This window comes from Chiloscyllium plagiosum, unplaced genomic scaffold, assembly GCF_037043375.1.
Source record: "Chiloscyllium plagiosum isolate Xiang-an unplaced genomic scaffold, Cpla_swu_hap1 HiC_scaffold_8, whole genome shotgun sequence".
In the NCBI taxonomy this organism is placed as follows: domain Eukaryota; kingdom Metazoa; phylum Chordata; class Chondrichthyes; order Orectolobiformes; family Hemiscylliidae; genus Chiloscyllium; species Chiloscyllium plagiosum.
This window is the reverse complement of record NW_028270146.1, coordinates 105,668,914-105,695,504: the sequence shown is the minus strand read 5'-3', so window position 1 is coordinate 105,695,504 and position 26,591 is coordinate 105,668,914. Positions and strand designations below refer to the sequence as shown.

The 26,591-nt window shown below is 43.5% G+C and overlaps 1 protein-coding gene across 2 annotated transcripts in view; it reads right to left on the bottom strand.

Moving 5' to 3' along the window:
- tmem62 (transmembrane protein 62) overlaps positions 1–26,591 on the bottom strand; it is an 80,203-nt gene that overhangs the window by 15,149 nt on the left and 38,463 nt on the right. For both annotated transcript variants that reach the window (XM_043698401.2, XM_087990206.1), the window contains 2 exons: positions 25,592–25,714; positions 22,345–22,500 (listed from right to left, as the gene is read on the bottom strand). In XM_043698401.2, the coding sequence (XP_043554336.2) occupies positions 22,345–22,500; positions 25,592–25,714 (279 nt within the window). The remainder of the gene's footprint in view (positions 1–22,344; positions 22,501–25,591; positions 25,715–26,591) is intronic.

Genomic DNA, 26,591 nt, shown 5'->3' with positions numbered 1-26,591 from the left:
TTCCTCCTGCAGAATGTGGAAGGTAAGGATCGGGGAGACACTGAATGAATACTTTTCTTCAGTATTTACTCAGGAACAGGGCATTGTCGTCGATGCGAATACTGAGTCACAATTAAGTAGAATGGATGGCTTTGAGGTATGTAGAGAAGAGGTGTTGGAAATCCTGGAAAAGGTGAAAATAGATAAGTCCCCTGGGCCTGATGGCATTTATCCTAGGATTCTCTGGGAAGCAAGGGAGGAGATTGCAGAGCCATTGGCCTTGATTTTTATGTCCTCTTTGTCTACAGGAGTAGTGCCAGAAGACTGGAGGATAGCAAATGTGGTTCCCTTGTTCAAAAAGGGGAGTAGGGATAACCCTAGTAACTATAGGCCGGTGAGTCTCACTTCTGTTGTGGGCAAAGTCTTAGAGAGAATTGTAAGGGATAGGATTTATGCACATCTGGATAGGAATAATGTGATCAAGGATAGTCAGCATGGTTTTGTGAAGGGCAGGTCGTGCCTCACAAACCTTATTGAATTCTTTGAAAAGGTGACGAAGGAGGTTGATGAGGGGAAAGCGGTAGATGTGGTATATATGGATTTTAGTAAGGCGTTTGATAAGGTTCCCCATGGTAGGCTACTGCAGAAAATACGGAGATATGGTATTGAGGGTGAGTTGGAGGTTTGGATTAGGAATTGGCTGGATGGAAGAAGACAGAGGGTAGTAGTTGATGGCAAAGTTTCTTCATGGATTGCCGTCACTAGCGGTGTTCCGCAAGGATCTGTTTTGGGACCATTGCTGTTTGTCATTTTTATAAATGACCTGGAAGAGGGGTTAGAAGGTTGGGTGAGCAAGTTTGCGGATGATACGAAAGTCGGAGGAGTTGTTGACAGTGAGGAAGGATGTGGCAGGTTACAGCAGGATATAGAGAAGCTGCAGAGCTGGGCAGAAAGGTGGCAAATGGAATTCAATGTAGCTAAGTGTGAGGTGATTCACTTTGGGAAGAATAACAAAAAAATGGGGTACTGGGCTAATGGTCGGATACTTGGTAGTGTGGATGAGCAGAGGGATCTTGGTGTCCATGTACACAGATCTCTGAAAGTTGCCACCCAGGTAAATAGTGCGGTGAGGAAGGCATATGGCGTACTGGCTTTTATTGGTAGAGGAATTGAGTTCCGGAGTCCTGAGGTCATGATGCTGTTGTATAAGACTCTGGTGCGGCCGCAGCTGGAATATTGTGTGCAGTTTTGGTCGCCATACTATAGGAAGGATGTGGAGGCACTGGAACGGGTGCAGAGGAGGTTTACCAGGATGTTGCCTGGTATGGAAGGAAGATCGTATGAGGAAAGACTGAGACACTTGGGGCTGTTTTCATTAGAGAAAAGAAGGTTTAGGGGTGACTTGATTGAGGTGTACAAGATGATTAGGGGGTTAGATAGGGTTGACAGTGTGAGCCTTTTCCCGCGTATGGAGTCGGGTATTACAAGGGGGCATAGCTTTAAATTAAGGGGGGGTAGATATAGGACTGAAGTTAGGGGTAGGTTCTTCACTCAGCGAGTCGTAAGTTCATGGAATGCCCTGCCAGTAGCAGTGGTGGACTCTCCCTCTTTATGGGCATTTAAGCGGGCATTGGATAGGTATATGGAGGATAGTGGGTTAGTATAGGTTAGGTGGGCTTGGATCAGCGCAACATCGAAGGCCAAAGGGCCTGTACTGCGCTGTATTCTTCTATGTTCTATGTTCTATGTTCTTCTATGTTCTATCTACTACTGTCCCCGCTGGCTTTATCAGTGGGAGCTGCACCCAAATCCAGCTCCTCAAAAACTGCTTTAGGGAACTGGAGCTGGATGAACTTCAGAACATTCAGGAGGTGGAGGGGAATTCAGGAGGTGGAGAGAGGAATTACAGGGAGGTAGTTACACTTCAGGTACAAGAAATAGGCAGCTGGCTTACAGTCCGGGGGTGAAAAAGGAACCAACAGGCAGTGCAGGGATCCCCTGTGACCATTTCCATTAACAACAAGTATAGTGTTTTGGATACTGTTGGTTGGGGGACGACATACCAGGGGTAAGCCATGGGGTAAGGTCTCTGCCACAGAGTCTGTCCCTGCTGCTTAGAAGGGAAGGGGGAGAGGAGCAGAGAATTAGTCACTGGGGACTCCATAGGGGGACAGACAGGAGGTTCTGTGGGAACGAGAGAGATTCATGATTGGTGCGTTGCCTCCTAGGTGCCAGGGTTCGTGATGCCTCAGATCGTGGTTTCGGGATCCTTGAGGGGGAGAGAGAGTAGCCCCAAGTCATAGTGCACAAAGGCACTAACGATAATAGGTAGGAAAAGGGATGAGGATTTAAGGCAGAAATTCAGAGGTGTGTAAATCGCAAAACTTTTTTTAAAAAGTTACATTCTCAGGTTAACTTTAACAATTGGCATCAGCCCAGACAATGTATTAGGTATTAGCACCCCTGTGTGCTGCAGCCTGTGCCATAATGTTTACGCTGATTCTAATCTAAAAAAGGAATTAACAGAATCTTACATGGATTCATGCAGTTTTTGAGCAAAGTACAATGTAACTCTGCAAGTACAAATTCACCCCACAAACATGTGCACACGTGTGTGCGCATGTGTACGCATGTGCGTGCGTGTGTATGTGGGATGGGGGGGGTGGGGGGGATTGTGAGTGTCTGAGAGAGACAGTGTGTGTGTGTATGTGTGTGTGTGTCAGTATTTTTCGTTAGTATTCAAACTGGGAAAAGACAATGCTGTTGAGGAGAATACTGAGATACAGTCGAGTAGACTAGATGGGCTTGAGGTTCAAAGGAGGAGGTGTTAGCAATCCTGGCAAGTGTGAAAATATCTAAATCCCCTGGGCTGGGCGGGATTTATCCTAGGATCCTTTGGGAAGTCGGAAAGGAGATTGCAGAGACTTTGTCTTTGATCTTTATTTCGATTAGATTAGATTAGATTAGATTACTTACAGTGTGGAAGCAGGCCCTTCGGCCCAGGTCATCATTGTCTACAGGAATATAGGTGTTTAGAATTCTCTTGCCAGAAGACTGAAGGATAGCAAATTTTGTTGTCTTATTCAAGAAGGGGAGTAGAGACAACCTATCAGTAATGATAGACCAGTGAGCTTTACTTCGGTTGTGGGTAAAGTGTTGGAAGAGGATTAGAAGAGATAAGATTTATAATCATTTAGAAGGGAATAAATTGATTAGGGATAGTCAACACGGTTTTGTGAAGGGTAGGTTGTGCCTCACAAACCTTATTGAGTTCTTTGAGAAGGTGACCAAACAGGTGGATGAGAGTAAAGCAGTTGATGTGAAGCATATGGATTTTAGTAAAGCGTTTGATAAGGTTCCCCATGGTAGGCGATTGCACAAAATACTGAGGCATGGGATTGAGGGTGATTTAGCGGTTTGGATCAGAAATTGGCTAGCTGAAAGAAGACAGAGGGTGGTGCTTGATGGGAAATGTTCATCCTGGAGTTCAGTTACTAGTGGTGTACCGCAAGGATCTGTATTGGGGCCAGTGCTGTTTGTCATTTTTATAAATGACCTGGATGAGGGTGTGGAAGGACTTGTTAGTAAATTTGCGGATAACACTAAAGTCAGTGGAGTTGTGGATAGTGCCGAAGGATGTCGTAGATTACAGAGGGACATAGATAAGCTACAGAGCTGGGCTGAGAGGTGGCAAATGGAGTTTAATGTGGAAAAGTGTGAGGTAATTCATTTTGGAAGGAGCAATAGGAATGCAGAGTACTGGGCTAATTGTAAATTCTTGGTAGTGTAGATGAGTAGAGAGATCTTGGTGTCTATGTACATAGATCCCTAAAAGTTGCCATCCAGGTTGATAGGGTTGTTAAGAAGGCATATGGTGTGTTAGCTTTTATTGGTAGAGGGACTGAGTTGCGGAGCCATGAGGTCATGTTGCAGTTATATAAAACTCTGGTGCGGCAGAGTTGGAGCATTGCATACAGTTCTGGTCACTGCATTATAGGAAGGATGTGGAAGCTTTGAAAAGGGTTCAGAGGAGATTTACTAGGAATGTTGCCTGGTATGGAGGGAAGGTCTTATGAGAAAAGGCTGAGGGACTTGAGTTCATTTTTGTTTGAGAGAAGAAGTTTGAGATGTGACGTAATTGAGACATACAAGATAATCAGAGGGAGGACGTGAGAGCCTTTCTCCTTGGATGGTGATGGCTAGCACAACAGGACATAGCCTTAAATTGAGGGGGTGATAGATATAGGACAAATGTCAGAAGTAGTTTCTTTACTCAGAGAGTAGTAGGGGCGTGGAATGCCCTGCCTGCAACAGTAGTAGACTCGCCAACTTTAAGGGCATTTAAATGGTCATTGGATAAATTTTGGATCATAATGGAATAGTGTAGGTTAGATAGGCTTCTGATTGGCTCCACAGGTCAGCGCAACATCGACGGCCTGTACTGCGCTGTAATGTTCTATGTTCCATTTAGTAAAGTGGAGAATTATTGAAATTGTAACAGTTTGAGTATTTTAAGTTATCTGGTTTGACCGGAGTGTTCTTAGAACAAAGAAGGCTGCCAGGAGATTAAAGGGGCCTGTTTGAAATTATGTGCCCATACGGTAATTGTTTCCATGAATGGACAGCCTGACGACCGAAAATCAAAACCATTAGCAAAAAAACATTAACTTCAGAAGCAGGCCATCTGGCCCATCAGGCCTGCAATGTCATTTGATTAAATTCATTTGTCACTTAATTGTAACCTCAACTCCACCTTGCTGTCTGTTCCCACAATAACCATCAACTCTCTTGTCAAAGCTCTGCCTGACCCAGCCTCCACTGCTCCTTAGGGAAGAGAATTCTAAACACCAATATCCCTCAAAACAAAAAGCCTGCTCATATCCATCTGAAATGGGAGACCTCTCATTTCAAAGCTGTGCTGTCTCTTTCTAGATTCTCCCACAGAGTGAAACGACCTCTCACATAGAACTCGCCAATACCTTGCTCAGCTGTAGCAAATCTTCCTAATTTTATCTTCTATTCCAATTACAATAAGGGCTAGTGTTCTATTTGCCTTCCCAATTATTTACTGTTCCTCCATGGCAACATTGTGGTTTGTGTACAAGGTCAGCCAGAGCTCTCTCTACTGCAGCATTCTGCAGTCTCTCTCCATTTATAGAATGTTATGTTTCTCCTCCAAGAATGGACCGTATTTTTCCATCTTCCAATCTTTTGCTCACTCACCTACTTCGACTATTTGCATCCTTTTGCAGACTTTATACTCTTTTCATAATTCTCTTTCCTACCTGTTCTTGTATGATTAGATTACTTACAGTGTGGAAACAGGCCCTTCGGCCCAACAAGTCCACACAAACCCGCCGAAGTGCAACCCACCCAGACCCATTCCCCTACATTTAACTCTTCACCCAACACTATGGGCAATTTAGCATGGCCAATTCACCTAACCTGCAATTTTTTTTTTGGATTGTGGGAGGAAACCGGAGCACCCGGAGGAAACCCACGCAGACACAGGGAGAATGTGCAAACTCCACACAGAGAGTCGCCTGTGGCGGGAATTGAACTCCGAGTCTCTGGCGCTGTGAGGCAGCAGTGCTAACCACTGTGCCACCATGGCAACAATATAATTGGGTCCCTTTATTCACGTCATCAGGTCATAGCTCCCACAGCTAGCTAGACTACACCTTCTCCCACCCTACCTCCTATAAAAATGCCATCCCTTATTCCCAATTTCTCCGCCTCTGCTGCATCTGTTCCCAGGACGACCAATTCCACCTCAAAATCCCAGATGGCCTCCTTCTTCCATGATCGCAACTTCCCTTCCAACGTGGTTGACGATGCCCTCCAGCGCACCTCCTCCACTTCATGCACCACCACCGTTGAACCCCACCCCTCCCAACACAACAAGGACAGAAACCCCTTGGCCCTCACCTTTCATCCCTCCAACCTCCGCATGCATCGCATCATCCTCCGCCACGTCTGGCACCTCCAAACAGACCCCACCACCAAAGATATATTTCGTTCCCCACCCCTATCAGCGTTCTGGAGAGACCATTCCCTCCGCGACTCCCTCGTCAGATCCACGCCCCTCACCAGCCCACACCCCACTCCTGACACCTTTCCCTGCCACCGCAGGAAGTGTAAAACCTGCACCCAAACCACTCCACTCACCTCTGTCCAAGGCCCCAAAGGATCCTTCCACATCCATCAGAAATTTACCTGTATCTCTACCAATCTCATCTACTGCATCCGTTGCACCTGATGTGGACCCCTCTACATCGGGGAGACACAATGCCTCCTTGCGGATCATTTCAGAGAACATCTCTGGGACACTCGCAGCCACCAACCCCACTGCACTGTGGCTGAACACTTCAACTCCCCCTCCCACTCCATCAAGGACATGCAGGTCCTGGGCCTCCTCCACTGCCAAACCCTTATGACCTGACGCCTGGAGGAAGAACGCCTCATATTCCAACTTGGGATCGTGCAACCATACAGGATAAATGTAGATTTCAACAGCTTCCTCATTTCTCCTCCCCTTGCATTATCCCAGTCCCAAGCCTCCAACTCAGCACTGCCCTCCAGACCTGTCCATCACTTTCCCCTTGACCTATCACCTTCTCCCTCGCCTTCATCCACCTATTGCTTTCTCAGCTACCCACCCCACCCCCCCTCCCATTTATCTCTCAGCCCCAGCCCACAAACCTCATTCCTGATGGAGGGTTTATGTCCGAAACATTGATTCTCTTGCTCCTCAGATGCTGCCTGACCTGCTGTGCTTTCCCAGCAACACACTCTCAACTCCAGAACTAATCCCTAGTTACAGTTACAATCTGCAAATGATCCACTTATCATGACTGGAAAAAGAGAACCAAGACAAGGAGATTAGTCCTTTTATACACTGTCCTATTCTAGAATGCATTTTATGAAAGGAGTGAGGGAAAAGATCCAGCTGTAACTTTCAAAGGGAATACTTGAAAGGAAAATCACTACGATTTTCTGGGGAAGGAGTAGGGGAGTCGAAAATGGCTCTTCCCAAGACGAAGACACAATTGCTTGGGACTGAAAGTTCTGTTTGTGCTGCAAAAATCCGTAATTGGTCCTCAGTTGTGGAATTGCTGATCCGTGCTCACTTGGAAGCTGGACAAGTTGGAGATGGGAGGGGGTAACTTTAAACAAGGTAGGTTGTCTGGAGAGCTCTCAGTCCTCCAGGATCACTCTGGTGTCTCAATGCTGAAAATAATCTGAGATACAAATCAACATAAATATTTGTGATGACTGTTTATAACAAATAACGGTGATGGTAGTGCTGTCAGAAGGCAGCAATTCACGCAGGTAAGCTTGCCAGGTCACCAATGGTGGGGTGGTAGTGAAATCTGCCAGAAGACATTGTGGTATACTCTCAATGTGGTTCTGTGACAGGCCAAATGCCTGCAAGTCAACACAACTACTGAAGGTAATTGTAACTGACTGTATAACCTAATAAAGAAATTAGTGAAAATGAAAAGGTAGCTCCTGAAAATCAAAAGGTAGCACTTAAGAAAATCTCAGATGTGCTCTTGAAAAAGAATGTCCCGGTACTGGGTCAGAAGTTGTGTTTGATACAATTTCAAGGGAGGAGAGGATACTAGAGACAGACATTGAAGGGAAGTATTCTAGATTGAGGAATTTACTGCTCAATGATGGATAAAGGGAGATCAGAATGTTTTACCATAACTGTACACAACTTTGGATCACAACCACTGCTACCATTATTACCATATAACAAGTGTTTTCAATAATACAGCTAGACTCCTTTTACACATCCTCTGAACACATCTTTTGGTTCTTTAATTGTTCTATTACCAACTTATCTCTTTATCTATCATCCCTTTGGCTATTTAATCTTGGTCACAGACCTTCTCTTTAGTTCTTTCTTTCCACTCTCCAAATCTTTTAACGCTGTTTCTGTACATAGTTAGAAACAGTTAACTCATAATCTCTATCAGTTCTGATGAATACATCTGAAATGTTAACTCTTTATTGCCCTCCAGATGTTTTGTTGCCTACTGAGTACTTCCATCATTTGCCGTTTTTATTTTTGATTTCCAGTATTTGTAGTACTTTACTCTTAGTGTTGTAGTTTATAACATTATCTGTGAACTGCCTCATCAACCATAATCTGCTCATGCATATCATCTAGCATTACCTGCACATCAGCAACAATGAGCAAAAGGAGATTCAATCAACATACAAAGATTTTAAAGTTTTGTGGATTTAAAGCAGAACAAGCCACTCAAAGACACATATGATTGGTTTTTCACTTATTTCAAATATCCATTCAACTGTCAGCTCAGTGGTTACAATGTCACTTTTGCACTAGAACATTTTGGATTCAAGTCCCACTGTTGATGTTTGTACACACAGTGCTGTCCTGGGTGGGTGCTGCACAGTTGCCATTTTCAGATGACTGTTGTTAGAGACATCGGCCCCTTGCACCCAGATTTCCAAAAGGCCTTCGACAAGGTGCCGTACAAGAGGCTGCTGTGTAAGATAAGGATGTATGGCGTTAGGGGTATGGATAGAGGATTAGTTGACAAACAGGAAGCAAAGAATGGGGGTAAATGAGTGCTATTCTGGCTGGCAATCAACGACTAGTGGTGTGCCTCAGGGATCGGTATTGGGACGTCAATTATTTACAATTTATATAGATGATTTGGGGACCACGTGTAGGGATGGTAAGGTTTGCAGATGACACTAAGATGAGTGGCAGAACAACGTGTGCAGAGGACTGTGAAACTTTGCAGAGGAACATAAATACATTGAGTGAGTGGGCAAAGATCTGGCAGATGGAATACAATGTTAGTAGTTGTGATGTCATACATTTAGGTCGGAGTAACAGTAAAAGGATTATTACTTGATTGGTAAAAGGTTGCAGCATGCTGCTATGCAGAGGGATCTGGGTGTCCTTGTGAATCACAGAAGGTTGGTGTGCAAGTACAAGTACTTAGGAAGGCAAATGGAATTTTGCCCTTCATTGCGAAAGGGATTGCGTTTAAGCGCAGGGAGGTTATGTTGCAGCTGTACAAGGTGCTGGTGAGGCCACACCTGGAGTACTGTGTGCAGTTTTGGTCTCCTTACTTGAGAAAGGATGTAGTGGCACTGGAGGGGGTGCAGAGGAGGTTCACTAGGTTGACTCTGGAGTTGAAGGGGTTGGTTTATGAGGAGAGACTGAATAGACTGGGATTATATTCAATGGAATTCAGAAGATTGAGGGGGGATCTTAAAGAAACATATAAAATATTGAAGGAATGGATAAGATGGAAGTAGAGAGGATGCTTACACTGGCAGGTGAGACTAGGACAAGAGGGCATAGCCTCAAGATTAGAGGGAGCAAATTTAGGACTGAATGGAGAAGGAACTGCTTCACCCAGAGGGTTGTTAATCTGTGAAATTCCTTGCCCAGGGAAGTAGCTGACGCTTCTTCAGTAAATGTTATTAAAGCAAAGGTAGATTTCTTTTGAACCCTAAAGGAATTAAGGGATAAGGTGAGAGTGCGGGTTAGTGGAGCTGAGTCCATGAAAAGATCAGCCGTGATCTTATTGAGTGGCGGAAGAGACTTGAAGTGCCATCAGCCTACTCCTGCTCCTAGTCCTTGTGTTCTTACGTTCAAGTAGGCATAAAATATCCAATTTTGAAGGATAGCACAGAAATTTTTCCCACTGTCCTTGCTGTTATTTATTATTTATACTGATGTTGGTGAGCAGATTATTTGGTCAAGATTACATTGCTGTTTGTGGGTATTTGTTGAATGTAAATTAGCTGCTGTGTTTCCTACTTTCTAACACTCACTCAACCTCAAAAGGATTAATTTGGCAGTGAAGTGCGTTAGGACATTCTCAGGTTGTGAAAGACACTGTATAATGGACAACAAGTTCTTTCTTAATAGACACAGTACTGGCTCAGTACTGAGAAAGTGGTGTATTGCAGGAGAGGACCCTGAATTCAAGGCCCCAGCTGGTTGTTTCAAGTAAAAGGTTAAAGTCTCCTTGCCACCATTTTGAGAAGACTACTGAGTTCTTTTGATTACTGGACTAACGCTCCTCTTTCAAACGAACACCAAACTAGATTAACTGATGGGACTTGACCATGCAAAACTACTCCAATGGCTGTAAAACACTTGAATATCATTAAGTCTACAGAGATAAGCAATTCAAAAATACACTCTAAAACAGAAATGCATGTGGTTTTCCTCCAATTACAAAGTGGGACATTTATATCTTCTCAATTTCAGGATCGGCCGTGGCCTTGAGCGTATTCTGCACTGTTCCGCCCATTACCACTGAATCCCGACATCCAAAGAAATTGCAATTAAATAACAGTTTGAATATCATTGAAAGCATGTAAGGCTTTGTAAATGGGAACAGAGTACAAAAGTAAGAAAATTATGATCAAACCATACAAAACGCTGATTTGGCTCAACTGGAATTATGTCCCCTGTTTTGCGCACTAGTTTGGGTTCATTTGAGAAGGTGCAGAAAAGATTCATGAGAATGGTTCCAAGCATAAGGAATTCTAATTACATGGATCTATTACAGAAGCTAGAATCATAGAATCCCTACAATACAGACAGAAGCCATTTGGCCCATTGAGTCTGCCAACCCTCCAAACAGCATCCCACCCTATTCCTAGAACCCCATATAGTTAACCCACCTAGCCTGCACATCTGTGGACATTACAGGGCAATTTAGAATAGCCAATCCATCTAACCTGCACATCTTTGGACGAGGAATCTTTCAGATGGCCAGACTTTTCTTGACGGAGAATAGAAATTTAAAAGGGAATTTGATCGAGGTGTTCAAAATTACAAAGGGTTTTGAAATGGAGAGGGAGCAACTGTTTCTACTAGTAGAAAGACTAAGAACCAGATTGTACAAATGTGAAGTGATTGGCAACATGAAGTAATAGTAACGTGAGGAAAAGATGTATTCACAAAGTGAAGAGAAATCGGGGGATCCAAGATGGCAGCGTCCTGTTAGGATCACATTTGCTGGGCTCCGGGCTGCAACACCGACCCAACAGAGCTAGAACCCATCCCAAACATTTTACTGCGAGTAAAATCACAGTAAAGGAGCTAGAACCCCGAAAAAACTCGACTTACCTTTATCCTTACAGCTGGAAAATGCTGAAAAAAGGAGGAAGCTTGCCGGAGGCAGGGGGCCACGGCCTAGCCCTCTGAAGCAGCGGGCTTGCTTACTCACCAGATCCTGGTTGAGGAGCTGGCCAAATCTTGCGAGGTCCTGGGGAGGCAGATCCAGGAAAAAAAATTGAAGAGAAGTTGGCTCCTGTATCTGCTATGCGGCAAGACTTGGGAAAAAGGATCAATGAACTCAAGCGCCAGGCTGCAGGGGTAGAGGCAGAGACTGACTCCTCCAAGAACCGGATTGAAGCCCTGGAAACACAGGTCCAGGGTCTGTTGGATCTGGTAGACAATCTCGAAAACAGGGGCAGGAGAAAGAACCTGCGTTGTTGGCCTACCGGAGGGGACGGAAGGTGAGAGGCCATTGGAGCTCTTCAAGAAGCGGTTCCCGGAATTCCTTGGTTTGGAGGTTGAGAAGGGATGGATAACAATTGAAAGAGCCCACCGGATCACGGCATGAAAGTCAGCTGCAGATCAACACCCACGCCCTGTCCTGGTAAGGTTCCATCATTATAAAGACCAGCAAATGGTCATGGAAGTCTTTAGAGCCCAGGGGAGGGATTCGAGGGCATTGGTATGTGACAGCTCCAGGTCATGTTTTTTCAAGACTTCTCAGCGGCAGTGGTCTGGAAAAGGAAGTCCTACAATGGCCTCAAGAGGAGATTGAGAGAGCTTGGGATCCAGTATTCCCTAAAATATCCAGCAGTGTTTCAGATCAATCATAACGGATCCGTACATTGGTTTGACTCGCCAGAGAAAGCAAAGAATTTTGTGGACAAGTTGACTTAAATCAAATGGTCGAACAGGTGTAGAGGAAAGAGCTGTTCGGGTTTGTTCTTCTTTCAAAAGGACTTGGTGGAATCTCCTTGCTGATAATAGGTTGCGTGAAATGATGTCTGGGATGGATGGAGTATTTATCTTTAATCTCTAAGTTACATTAAGGAATGGGTGACATATTTACTTTTAGTTTACTTGTCTACAGTACTAACCTTACTCTTGGCAGGTTTTGTTTCTCCACCAGGTGGTCGGTGTATGTGGCGCACCCTAGCTGGGAGGAGTTGAGAGGGCGGTTGGGTTGTAGGATGTGTCGGCACCCTCTTTGAATGGGGAGTCAATTCTGCCAATCAGTGCCTTGTGGTGATTTTTTTGTTTTTCTGTTTTTGCTGTAGCTTTTGTAAGTTTTGTAGATTTGTTGACTGCAGTTATTTTAGTCTGTGCAGTTTTTTGGGTTTTGTGGATTCGTTTGCATTAAAGCTCAGCGATCTGTAGTTTGGGTTCTTCCTCTCTGGAGTCTAAACGGTGCTATAGAAGGTTATGGCGAAGGATGTTTTTAAGTGACGCACCCGGAATATTAAGGGGAGCCATTTGCCTGTCAAGAGGAAGAAGGTACTTTCCACCCTTTAAAGGAAGAGGGTGGATGTTGCCTTATTGCAAGAAACACACTTGGATGATCAGAGCATTTGAAGCTGCAACAGAATGGGTATGACTGGGTTTCATTTTTCATCTTTCAATACAAGGAATAGAGGGGTGGCCATTTTAGTTAGAAAGAATCTTCCATTTAAGTTATTCGAGTGCATTAAAGACACACACGGGAGATTTGTAATCTTTAAAGCTTTGATTCATGGGGAAGAATAAGGGATCTTAAATGTTTACTGTGCCTCGGCCCAACACCTTAAATTCTTGACAGAGGCACTTTCTAGACTGGTTAACCTTGCAGCTCAACATATTATCATAGGAGGGGATTTCAGTTGCCTCATAGACCCTATGGTAGACAGATTGCCCAAAGGCCCACCGAGACCTTCTTTGCGACCTAAACAATTAAGGGATTTGTGTGCTGAATTGAGGTTGGAAGATGTTTGGAGGCACCTTCACCCTCCTGCAGGGACTTCACGTTCTTTTCAAACCCACATAAATGCCATACCAGGATTGATCTTTTCCTGACCCCCACAGCACATCTGGGCTCAGTGGTGTCATATACAATTGGCAATATCATAGTTTCCAATCACTCCCCAGTGTATATAGAGTCAGGATACTGTGGTAGGCTTGAGGCACTGGTGACTGGACCCCTTCGTCCTCAAGGATAGCAAATTTATTGAATCTTTTCTACTGAGTTCAGGGCTTTTTTAGATATTAATTCAGGCTCAGCCAGTAGCCCATCCATTCTTTGGGAAACAGCTAAAGCCTAGGCTGGGGGTTGGTTATTTCCTGTTCAGCCAGTAAGAAGCGGTAGATGGGTGAGCAGCAACGCTTGCTCGAGACGGGTCTGAAAGTAGCTGAAAAGGCATACTTTGACAGGCCCTCGCTGGTTAAACTGCGGAGGATCATAGCGCTTCAATCTATGCTGAACTCCATGCTCACACAGACAACCAAGAGGGAGCTTACATTTGCAAATCAAAGGCTGTTTGAGCACGGGGATAAGCTGGGCAAGTACCTAGAAAAGGAGTACCCCCAAGCCATTGCCTCGATCCGAGAGGATACGGGAAATTTGACCTATGATTCTAAAAGGATTAATGCAGCATCTGGAAATTTTACTTTGAATTATACCAATCTGAAAGCTGTGAGAGTGGGTGGGTTAGGATGGAGTTTATTTTTTAAGACTTTGGACTTTCTGGGAGTGACCCCTGAACAAGAGTCTCTCCTCAATGTACCCACTGTCAGAGCAAGAGGTGCAGGAGGCTGTGAGGCAGCTCCAGAATGGAAATGTCCTGACAAGCTCCCCAGGAATTTGTAAGTATTTTGTCAGGGCCAATGTTAGTACGTTTAATAACTCACATTGTCGTGGCCTCCTCCCCTCAACTCTGAGAGAGGCAAACATCTCTGTCATTATTAAAAAAGGGGAGGCCCTGGAGTACTGTGCTTCCTAAAGGCCCACTTCACTCCTGAATGTCGACTTCAAAATCCTATCTAAGACTCTGGCATTAAGGCTAGAAACTGTACTGACCTCCATCATTAAGGAGGACCAGACGGGGCTCGTAAAAGGTCGGAGATCAACGGATAATGTCAGGAGATTACTTAACATGATCCAAGTACGTCAACAGTGATCGGTACAGTGATTGTTGATCTCCTCAGATGCGGAAAAGGCATTTGACAGGGTCGAGTGGCCATATCTTTTTCATACTTTGAAGAGGTTTGGCCTGGGAGAAACCTTCATCAGGTGGGTGGAGGTTTTGTATAGTGATCCTCTTACCGCAGTCCTCACCAATGGTGTACAGTCAAGCAATTTTAATATTTGTAGGGGCAGTCGATAAGGCTGTCCCTTGTCACCGCTGCTTTTCACATTGGTGATCCAACTGCTGGCAGAGGCAATACATAAGGATCCTAATATAACTGCTCCAGAAGTGGGGACAAAGTCACATAAGATTGCACTGTATGCGGATGATGATCTTGTCTTCTTATCAAACCCAGTAGTCTCAGTGCCACACCTGATAAAATGCACCAATCTATTTGGTGGCTTCTTGGGTTATAAGATTGATTTTGTGAAGTCAGAAGCCATGCTAATGGCTGATCTCTCGAGACTGCCTGATCCTGAGGGTGGATCTCAGTTCCTCTTTAGATGGGAGGGCTTTCTCTACTTAGGTATATTTATTACTCCCATTTTTGAAAGTTTATTTAAAGCCAATTTTGCCCATTTATTTGACAGAATCAAGCAGGACCTTCATAGATGGGAGGCGATTCCGATCTCCTGGTTAGGTCGGATAGCCTTCATTAAAATGAACATTCTGCCCGGCCTGTTGTATCCTATGAAAATGCTTCCACTGCTTTTTACTAAGCAAATATTTAGAAAACTGAACGGCTGGTTTAGCTCTTTTATCTGGTATCGCAAGTAGCCCCTAACTAAATTGACCAAACTGCAGTTCCCTTTACAGACTGGGTTGACTGGGCCTCCCAGATATCAACAACTATCAGTTAAACTCGTTGCTATCTTACGTGAATGATTAGGCCCAGGGGATCCTCACGCAGTTTGGTTGGACATTGAAGTATCTCAGGCAAGATGTCCCCTTATTAGGCTGCTGTTCTTAGACAAAATGAGAACAATTAAGGAATATTGCCATAACCCAATAGTTATCAATACTGTCGAGGCGTGGAGGACAATGTCTCAGGGTCAGGGCAATATTGCCAAAACATCATTTTTGACACCAATAGTTGGAATGCCGGGATTTCAGCCAGGGATGATGGACTCGGGGTTTAAACTATGGGCAGCTAGGGGCGTGTGTTGCCTGGGTGATTTATTCAAAGGGGATACATTGATGTCCTTTGAACAGTTGGCTTCGAAATATGAATTGCCCAATACGGGACCTATTTTGTTTTTTTTAACACATTAGAAATTTCATACAAAAGGAGACCGCACTTCTAACTGATCCTTACAAGTCCGACATAGCGAAGAGGGTGTTGAGTGCTGAGGGTACATTATCTATTAGCAATGTTCATTATCCATTGAGAGAGGGTTCCTTAGATGAAACTGAATACCTCTTGTAAGGTATGGGAGAAGGCATTGGACATTGAGATCTCTTCTGTTATATGGGAGAATATCTAGGAAAATGCAAGAAGGAACTCTATTTGCAACAGGACCCATACCTTACAATTGAAGATTATCCACAGGGTCCAGTTGGCCCCAGACCACCTCGTTAAATTTAAAGCGGGAGCATCTCCAATGTGTCCTAAATGTAAAGTGAGCATGGGCACGCTCACTTGTATTTGGTCCTGCCACAGACTGTGGGCATACTGGAGCGCTGTGGTCGGTGAAATGGAGAAGGCCTTGGGGATGGAGGTGGAGATGGACCTGGTATCTCTTCTTCTTGGCTTTGTTAATTCACTTTCATTAGATGCACACAAAAAAAGGCTTTTCAGTATCCTCACTTTTTGTGCAAGAAATAACATTCTATTGGGGGGGGCGGTGTGGAAGTTTCAGAAAATCCCTTGGGGCTGGCGTAAGCTAGTCATGATTAGATTAGATTAGATTAGATTAGATTAGATTACAGTGTGGAAACAGGCCCTTCGGCCCAACAAGTCCACACCGACCCGCCGAAGCGAAACCCACCCATACCCCTACATTTACCCCTTACCTAACACTACGGGCAATTTAGTATGGCCAATTCACCTGACCCTGCACATCTTTGGATGGTGGGAGGAAACCGGAGCACCCGGAGAAAACCCACGCAGACACGGGGAGAACGTGCAAACTCCACACAGTCAGTCGCCTGAGGCGGACTTGAACCCAGGTCTCTGGCGCTGTGAGGCAGCAGTGCTAACCACTGTGCCACTGTGCTGCCCTGTGCCACTGTGAGTCATGGAGCACCTCCCCTTGGACTTTCTTATAAGTATAGTATACCATAAAACTGAGAATTTCTATAACACGTGGTTGCCCTTTTTGGATTACCTGGGTACAGATTTGTCTGCTATACTAATAAGAGCCTAAATATAGCCATGACAATTCTCTATAATGAATCTGGGATCCAGAGGGGAGGAATTACGCACATATGATTATGTATAAACTTATGCCTCGATGATCAAGGGCTATTGCTTTGTTTTGCTGAGCTATGTTATGGTTATTATCATATTATTATTAAGAGTTTCCTTTTTTGGTTAGTTATTATTTATTTACTTATGAAATTAGTGGGTTTGTTTTTTTAACATTAGCTTGAATTGTTTAGTTTTGTAATTGTACTATTCAAAAGAAAATAATTCCTTTTTTTTAATAAAACTATATTTTAAAAAAAAGTGAAGAGAAATCAGATTTAACATTTCGGTCTGGTGACCCTTCCTTGGAATGCCGGACCCGAAACATTAACTCGGATACCTCTTCACAGATGCTGCTAGACTTGGTGAGCTTTCTCAGCAACTTCTGTTTTTGTTTCTGCTTAAAGCATCTGCAGTTCTTTCGATTTTTGTTCATACAATGACTGATTAGGATTTGGTATGCACTGTCTGAGACTGTGGGGAGGCAGATTCAACTGAAGCCTTCAAAAGAGACTTGGATAAATATCTGGAGAAAAACAGTTTTCAGAGCTATCAAAAAAAGGCGGATTAGAGATCTAGGGAAGTTGCTGTAAGATGTGACTGGTCAAATGTGCAGTATTTTAAAATCAAGGAAATATTAATTCTTTTCGTTTTGAAGCTTTATATTTGGTGCGTATGAAACAGTAAGGTACGTGTTTTTCTTGATTATCGATCCTTGTAAAATACAGATAATTTGTGCAAGAGCAAAAGATTTCATCAGTCTCAGCAAATTGAATTGACTCTATGTCAGAGTGTAACAAACTTCCCATCGGATTCAATGAAATCCAGCATGAGTGGCAGAATGCAGGGGGTTACGGTTGAGGGGTGTTTTTCCAACTGAAGTCAGTTTCCAGTAGCGTTCCACAGGAATCAGTGTTGCTGTTTGTAGTTTATATAAATAATTTAGACCTGAATGTAGGAGGGTTGATCAAGAAGTTTGCTGATGATATGAAAATTGGTGGGGTTGTAAATAGTGACGAGCCTTAGATTAGAGGATATAGACAAGTTGATCAGAGGTAAATAGAATTATGATAAATATGAGGTGATGCACTTGGGCTGGCTACATAAAGCAACGGAATACATGATGAAAGGTAGGACCCTGGGAAGCACTGAGGATCAGAGGGATCTTGGTGTGCATGTCAACCAGTCCCCTAAAGCTAAGAGGACAGGTAGCTAAAGTGGTTAAGAAGGTTAGTCGAGGCACAGAAGTTAAGAGCAGGGAGATTATGCTAGAACTGTATAAAACGTTGGTTAGGCCACATCTGGAGTATTGTGTGTTCTGGAATCCACCCAGGAGGGCTGTGACTGCACTGGACAGACTGCAGAGGAGATTTAACAGAGCTGGCATAGGAGATTTACCAGAACGTTGCCTGGGCTAGAGAGTTTCATTTATGAAAAGAGATTGGATAGACTGGAGTTGTTATCCTCAGAGCAGAGCAGAGCAGACAATGGGTGACATGATTGAGATGTCTAAAATGATGAAGGACATAGATGGGGTCAACAGGAAGAAACTTTTCCCATTGATGGGGGGGATAAATGACCAGGGAACATATATTTAAGGGCAGAAGGTTTACAGGAGATGCAAGGAAAATCTGTTTCACCCAGAGGAAGGTAGGAATCTGGAACTCACTGCCTGTAAATGTGATAGAGGCAGAAACCCTCATAACACCTAAGAAATATTCAGATGTGCACTTGTAATGCCAAGGCATACAAGGCTATGGACCAAATGCTGGAAAATGGGATGAGAATAAATAGGTGATTGTTTTTAACTGGCACACTCGACAGGCCAAAGAGACTTTTTTCTGCGCTGTAGATTTCTATGACTTTATTATGACGTTGGTTTGAGCTGTAATCTTTTTTCCCAACAAGTGTATAAGCTTCAAACTAGATCACATACCTCATAAGACCAGTTCTAAATACACTAAGCAACCAAAACACTCCACTTTAGATTAGACAGAAGCTTGTGGCTTCACCTCGACAAACTGGTAAGACTCCTGTCATCCATAACAATATGAGCAATTACAGAACAAAGACAAATACACTCATAGAGGTAAGAAGTGCAGTAACTGTGGATGAGTACATATTGAGTAACTGAGTTTTTTGAAGAAGTAACAAAGAGGATTGATGAAGGTAGAGCTGTGGATGTGATCTATATGGACTTCAGTAAGGAGTTTGACAAGGTCCCGCATGGGAGACTGGTTAGCAAGGTTAGATCACATGGAGTACAGGGAATACCATCCATTTGGGTGCAGAACTGGTTCAAAGGTAGAAGACAGAGGGTGGTAGTGGAGGGTTGCTTTTCAGACTGGAGGCCAGTGACCAACAGCGTGCCACAAGGACTGATGCTGCTTTTTGTCATTTATATAAATGATTTGGATATGAACATAGGAAGTATTTCTAGTAAGTTTGTAGATGACACCAAAATTGGAGGTGTAGCGGACAGCAAAGAAGGTTACCTTAGAGTACAACGGTACCTTGATCAGATGGGCCAATGGATTGAGAAGTGGCAGATGGAGTTTAATTTAGATAAATAGAAGGGGCTGCAATTTGGAAAGTCAAATCAGGGCAGGACTTATGCACTTAATGCTAAACAAACATACCTTGGAGCGCAGGATCATAGTTCTTTGAAAGCAGAGTTGCAGGTAGACAGGAGAGTGAAGGTGGTGTTTGGTATGCTTGCATTGGTTAGTGCATTGAGTATAGGAATTGGCAAGTCATGTTGTGGCTGTACAGGACACAATTGGAATAATGTGTGATATTCTGCTCTCCCTGCTATACGAAGGATGTCGTGAAACTTGAAAGGGTTCAGAAAATATTTAGAAGGATGTTGCCAGAGTTGGAGGGTTTGAGCTATAGGAAGAGGCTTAATAGGTTGGGGCTATTTTCCCTGGAATGTCGCAAGCTGAGGGGGTGTCAGGTTTATAAAATCATGAGGGGCATGGATAGGGTAAATAGACAAAGTCTTTTCCCCAGAGTAGTGGAGTCCAAAACTAGAGCGCATAGGTTTAAGGTGAGAAGGGAAAGATTTAAAAGGGACCTTGGGGGCAACTTTCAGGCAGAGGGTTATGTGTGTATGGAATGAGCTGCCAGAGGAAGTTGGAGGCTGGTACAATTTCAATGTTTAAAAGGCATCTGGATGGTTACATTAATATGAAGAGTGTAGAGGGATATGGTCCAAACAGAACTAGATTAATTTGGGATTTCTTGTCACCGTGAATGAGTTAGACCAAAGGATCTGTTTCCCATGCTGTACATCTCTATCAAAGTGGGGTTTACATTCTAAACGCACCACAGCAAGTTTGTGGGAATTAATACAATAAATATGCTTCAAACATATTCTTCAATGCAAGAGCCATCCCCACCCAGTTACAATTCAACATGGAATGGAAGGGCAAAATCTTTTATCAGGAATAAAAGGGTAACTTTGCACAGGATATACCTGTTCAATGTAATACCAGACACAGTGAATCAAACAAATATTATCTGCAGCTCTGCTATTACACTATTAAATCTGCTGTGAGCAGAATGCAAGCAGATATCGACAGGCTAAATGAGTGGACAACAAGGTGGTAGATGGAATGTAATGTTGAAATATGACAGATTGTTTTAGTTTTAGGAATACAAAAACAGAACACATTTTAAAAGGTGTAAAACTTGTGTGTGTGATGTTCTAAGAGATTGGGTCTTGCTAACGAGTATGATTGTTCACCCAGGAAATTCCATGTCACTGGTCATGGGTTCTGTGGGTCCTTATGTGGCTGATGACCCCGATGGTAGAGCCACTTCTCCAACCACACATTAGGTCGGTGCTATACTTCCACTTGCCATCGGGTGTTCTTGAAAAATTGTTTCCTTTCATTTGGAGATTGCTCCATGTCGGTTCTGAATGAGGGTCTCCGAGGTGTCGATATCTATGTTATATTTCTTGAGGGAAGCCTTCAGACAGAGTCTTTGCCCTCCTCTATTTTGAGTGCCCTCCATCAGCTGGGTGAAGATGGTTTGCTTCGGCAGTTGGAACTCAAGACATCCTAAGCACAGGGCCAGCCCAGTGGAATTGGTTTTGGATGACTATGGCCTCGATGTTGGTGATATTTGGCTGCTTCAAAGACACTAATGCTAGTATGCCTGTCCTTCCAGCTGATGTGGAGAATCCGGCTCAAGTAGCACTGATGGCACTTCTCAAAGACCTTGAGGTGGCGGCTATGTGTAGTCCAAGTTTTGGAGCCATAGAGAAGATTAAGAAGAATGGCTGCCTTATACACAAGGATCTTGGTATCAGCATGGGTTTCATGGTCATCGAAGCCTCTCATCTTTAAGCAGAGCTCGCAAATTCGATACAATATTGGGTCTTTGCAATGACATCAGCTTTAGATGAGAGGTGGTTCCTCAGATAGGGGAAATGTTCCACATCTGGAAGGATTTCTCCATTGACCTTAATGGAGAGTGGACCAGAATTTAACCTAGGATGGATTGGTATAGGATCGAGTCCTCTAGAGCTTGAGGCTTATATTAATTATTCAGTATGTTTCCACAAGAGGTAAAGTGAAGCTTGAAGAGTCTCTTCCAAGACAGCAGAGATAACATGGTCATCCACAGACTTCAGTTCAACAAGAGAGGTAGGTGTTTTCTTCTTGGATTTCATCCAGTTGAGGTTGAAACTTTTTGTGTTCATCCTGCTGACAAAGTCCACTCTACTCAAAAACATGCTCTTAATACAAAAAAGAATGGTGGTGACAAAGATGAGAAAGGGTGAGGGCAATGACATTTCCCTGTTTGACTCCTGTCTTGAGGCATGGATGGTTGGACATCTCTTTGATTCTGTCATATTACTGTCAGTGAGGACATCTTGTCATGGAGGAAACAGAGGATACTGATGAATTTCTCAGGATAACTGGTCTTTGACAGGACATTTCCTAACTGACTGAGTCAAGAGCCTTGGTCAGATTGATAAAAACCATGTTGATGTTCAAGGCGATTTGGTATACTCATACGGTGTATGCAGAAAGTTAGCATGCAGTCACAGCAAGCAATGAGTAAAGCAAATAACTTAGTGATCATTATTGTAATAGGATTGAAGTACAAAGAGGAGGAAGCTTACTGCAACTGGATGGGGCTTTTGTGAGACCATACCAGGAGTACTTTGCATAATTTGGGGGTCAACATCTAAGGAAGGATGATCTTGTATTACAGATGGTACAGTTCATTCAACTGATTCCCTAGAATTGAGAGGGGCATCCTATGGTGGGAAGCCGGGTAAATTAGGCCAATTCTCTGTGTTAAGGAAAGTGAGAGCAATGTCATTGAAACATACATGATTCAGAGTCGAGAACAGAGGAGCATTGTCTCAGGATAATGGGCAGTTCACGTGGGACTGAAATGTAGAGAAACTGTTTCACTCACATGGTTCTGAATCTTTAAATTTCCCTATCCTGAAGAACTGTAGATGATCCATCTTTGAATATTTTAAGGCTCAGCTCAAACAGATCTTGGTCTTTCAGAGAATCAAGGAAAGTTAACAGTAAAGTGAAGTTAAGGTAGAAGATCAGTCATGATTGTATAAATCTTATTGGGCTGTAGGATTTACTCCTGCTCCTATTTCTTGAGCTCTTGGATCGTTTGAAGATGGACTCATTAGATACAAACATGACCAAAGGAATCTAACAGAGAATAACAGAACACAAGTTATATCATACCTGATATGCGTAGAGTACTTGATTTTCCCTAGAGGCTCATGTCCTGGGCTACGATACAGAGCGGATTTTGGATTTGTGATAAGGACTGCTGGCCACTTGTTAAAGCTTAGATCCACAAAGCTAAACAGATCATGGTCAAACGCTAATAGACGGTACCTACCAAAATACAAGCAACAAAGATGCACAACATTTATGAACAGGATAACGCCGCTCAGTTTAAACAAACCCATACAAAACTCACTTTAAGTATGACCAGAGGATGTATACCTCTCCTCAAATGCAGTGACTACACTTCAATGACCTACTTAATTACAGATACGACAGGTTCATGTTTGATTCCTGATCTATAATGAATTAGCTGGTTACAACTGCAGGTACTGATTGGTTTCTGCTGGGTTCAGTTCATGCAATTCTGTGTACCTTTTATCCCCATCACCTCTGCTGTCATCAGTGTTACTTCCATTCAATCCTTCTCCTGAGATATCTCTCTTCCAAAGTTTGTCTGTGACACTGCTTATTCCTGATATCATCCCTGTCTGTACTACAATGCTTCAGATGATTTCTCCTCCTGGATCCATACACTTCACTTTGGCAGACACTAAGGTTACACTTTCCATGCCTCCCCTCCCCTCCCGTGTTAAATATTTACAAAATACACTTCTTCAATCAGCTTTGACCAACTTTGAACCACATTGTTTAAGATGACGGCTTAAACATCACCTTCAAGGTGACAATAAATGTTTACTTAGCCATCGATACCCACATCTCTCAAATTAAATAATAAAACAAACTCTGGTCCCTAGAATACTGTCCCACATTATTCCATGTCTAATTTTGCTTAATAATGTTCCTGTGAAGCGCCTTGTGAGATTTTACTACAGTTGATGCTAATTTGCTTTGCTCCAGTATTTATCCTGAGCAGATCTCATTTAATTGACTCCATCTCTCTCCTTGGCTGCACCTCAGGTTGAGATCAAAGGTCTTAAATCACTATTACTGCTCAATGCCATACCTTATTTCCTTTTAAATGTTCAACTTTTTTTCCAACCTTTGTAACATAGCACATAACTTCCTCTGCTTACTTGCCAGAATTCCAAACATGTTCACTGCCTTTCCCCTTTCAAACTCTGACCCCTCCATTCCAGCCGCAACACACTGCTCATGCTCCGTACCATCATCGCTCTTCAGAAGTCCATCACTCTGCGTCTCTGCCTGGTCAAGCACCTCGAGATGCTCCTCGCTGTTTGTTCTCATCATCCTGGTTACCTTTACTCCTCCTACCCCAAGCCCACCCCACCAACCTGAATGATAGCTCCTGGATCAGAAGGTGTCCAGTGCCGAGAGAGGTGTAGCCCCAGTAAGCACCAATACTTGTGAAGTCATCTGAAGGTTGCTCCTTCTCATTTCCAAACTCTGACTCTTCTGCTTGGATCCCCACTAAATGGGAATCAGCTCAGTGTACCACCTCCAACTCAAATTCATACTTTCCCCAAAGTGTGGGATTCTTTCATTGTTCTTTTAGAATTTGTCTTTCAGTTTATACTTATACAAGTAAACAATCCTTTATCCAAAATGCTCTGGACCAGCTGGTTTTCAGAATTTGGAATTTTTCAAATTTCAGAATAAGCGACAGTTTGATGGTGAAATTTCAAAAAGTCTTACTGAACAGTAGACTTACTGTGAGTACTACAGGCCCTGAGATAGAGTTTAGGCTTGCCAGTGCTGAGCCATGCCCACCCAGGCCATATCTGAGTGGCATGCATGGATTGGTGTGGAGTTAGGTTAACTGCACGCCAAACAATCTTGTTAATGAGAAAAAAGCTTCACGAGAAAGCCTTTGGTTTTCAGAGCTTTTCGGATTTCAGATAAATGGTCGTCTACCTCTATAAGCAAGTTCCAATCCACATGACTCTCAACTGATCTCACTGGGGTCACAGCGGATCCTGTGCCGTGTACTTAATACCATACAAAATGGCTGAAATGCCATGTGAAACAGTGCAGCTCTGAATCAGCAAATCATTTGTTGTCTGCCCAAAACGGACAGCATAAATGCCATCAAACACAACTGGCCCAAAAGAGAAACCAAATATAATTGAGGTTGTCAAGACAGATGGTAGAGTGGCTCAGTGGTTAGCACTTCTGACTGACAGCATCCGGGAACCGGGTTTGATTTCAGTCTTAGGTAAATCATAGTCATAGGTATAGAGATAAACAGCATGGAAACAGACCCTTTGATCCAACTCATCCATGCTACCCAGATATCCTAACCTAATCCAGTCCCATTTGCCAGCATTTGGCCCATATCCTTCTAAACCCTTCCTATTCACATACCCATCCAAATGTTGCTATTGTACCAGCCTCCACCACAATCTCTGGCAGTTCATTCCAAACATGCACCACCCTTTGCGTGAAAAAGGTGCCCCGTAGGTTCCTTTTATATCTTTCCCCTCTCACTTTAAATCTATGCCCTTTAGTTCTGGACTCCCCCACTTCAGGGAAAAGACCTTGTCTATTTACCCTATCCATGCCCCTCATGATTTTATAAACCTCTGTAAGGTCACCCTGCAGCCTCTGATGCTCCAGGAAAAACAGCCCCGGTCTGTTCAGCCTCTCCGTATAGCTCAAATCCTCCAACTCTGGCAACATCCTTGTAAATCTTTTCTGAACCCTTTCAAGTTTCACAACATCCTTCCGATAGGAAAGAGACCAGAATTGCAGGTGATATTCCAGAAGTGACCTAACCAATGTCCTGTACAGCCGCAACATGACCTCCCAACTCCGAACTGTCTGTATAAAATTTGCACATCCTCCCTGTGTCTGTGTGCGTTCTCCCAGGTGCTCCGGTTTCCTCCCACAGTCCAAAGATATGTAGGTTAGGTGGATTGGCCATGCTCAAATGAGGGGTTACGAGGGTAAGGTTCAGTCTGGGTAGGATGTTCTTCAGAGGGTTGGTGGAAACCCAATGGCCTCTTTCTGCACAATAGGGATTCTTTGGGTGGACAGGTTGACTAAGGCACGAGAGGCAGGCGGCTTCTGTGCTTCAATTGGGAATAAATAAACAAAAACAAAACTAACAAAATGAACCAGAGTTGACCCTGTTTGATACTCAGTAAATACACAAAATCCCAGAACATTAGAAACTCTAAACTATTACCAAATCAACACATTCAACATTTAATTACAACACCTGTCAGAACCCAAAGTTTTTCTCATGCACTATTGTAGATGTTATTTCAAAGATACCAACTTCCGGTTGTCCATCCAGTCACCAAGCTCCAGTTCCAGTGTCCCTTCGGTGTTCCTGCTGTGCAGAACAGGCATGAGGCCGCCCAGAGTGTGCAGGTGTCCACACAGGTATGCAATAGCAGAGCTGTAAAGTATAGAAAAGTTCCAATTACAAAGCTGAAAAATTCAAATAAAGTGTGCTCCTCTCTCACCTCTTTAAACATATTTGAACATTTAGAGGAGCATGGGAGCACAATTAGAACATTTAGCTCCTCAAGTCTATGCCACTGTTCATTTGGTCATGGCTGATCCATGTTGAAATCCATCTATTTGACTCAGTAGTTCCAGAATTGTTAACTTTTTGTAAACAATAGTCCAACACCGAACAAAAAGCTGTCTGCACTGAAATTTTGAAATGACCAAGTGCAGGGAAATGGGGTTAGTATGGACAAACATTTTTGGTTGGCATGGACTAGTTTGGGCCAAAGGGCTGGACTCTATGACTCTCGCACCCAAAACCTCAACAGCTTTTTGGGAGAGAATTCCCAATACATTACACGTAACACTTGCATTCCACTTGAGCCAGGCAAAAACCAGCTTAACAAAAGAGATTCTAACCATTGTTCCTGGACTTTCAATGGTAGCAATATTCCTGAGTCACCCAATAGCACATGAGGCTGGGAATTCTGTGGAAAATTACTTGACTTGTGACTTCTCTATAAGACACAAGTCAGGCGTCTGATGGATGAGTACACCTCCAGCAACACTCAAGAAGCTCAATGTGGGAATCTGAGTTCCCACTAGCTGCGTATCTTAGTGAACTCATCATTCATGCAAACAACACATACGAGTTTAAAAAAGTGCTTACTCTGCTGAACAGAAGCTGGAAAGTATAAGTCTGGGATGAGTATACCTTCTCGGCTCCATGTTATCTCAAGTCTGCATTGTACTTTAGTGTTAGTTTGTCCAGAATGTACAGATCAAAGAGTAAAATTGGTACAAATGATTTGAGTGAACTATGT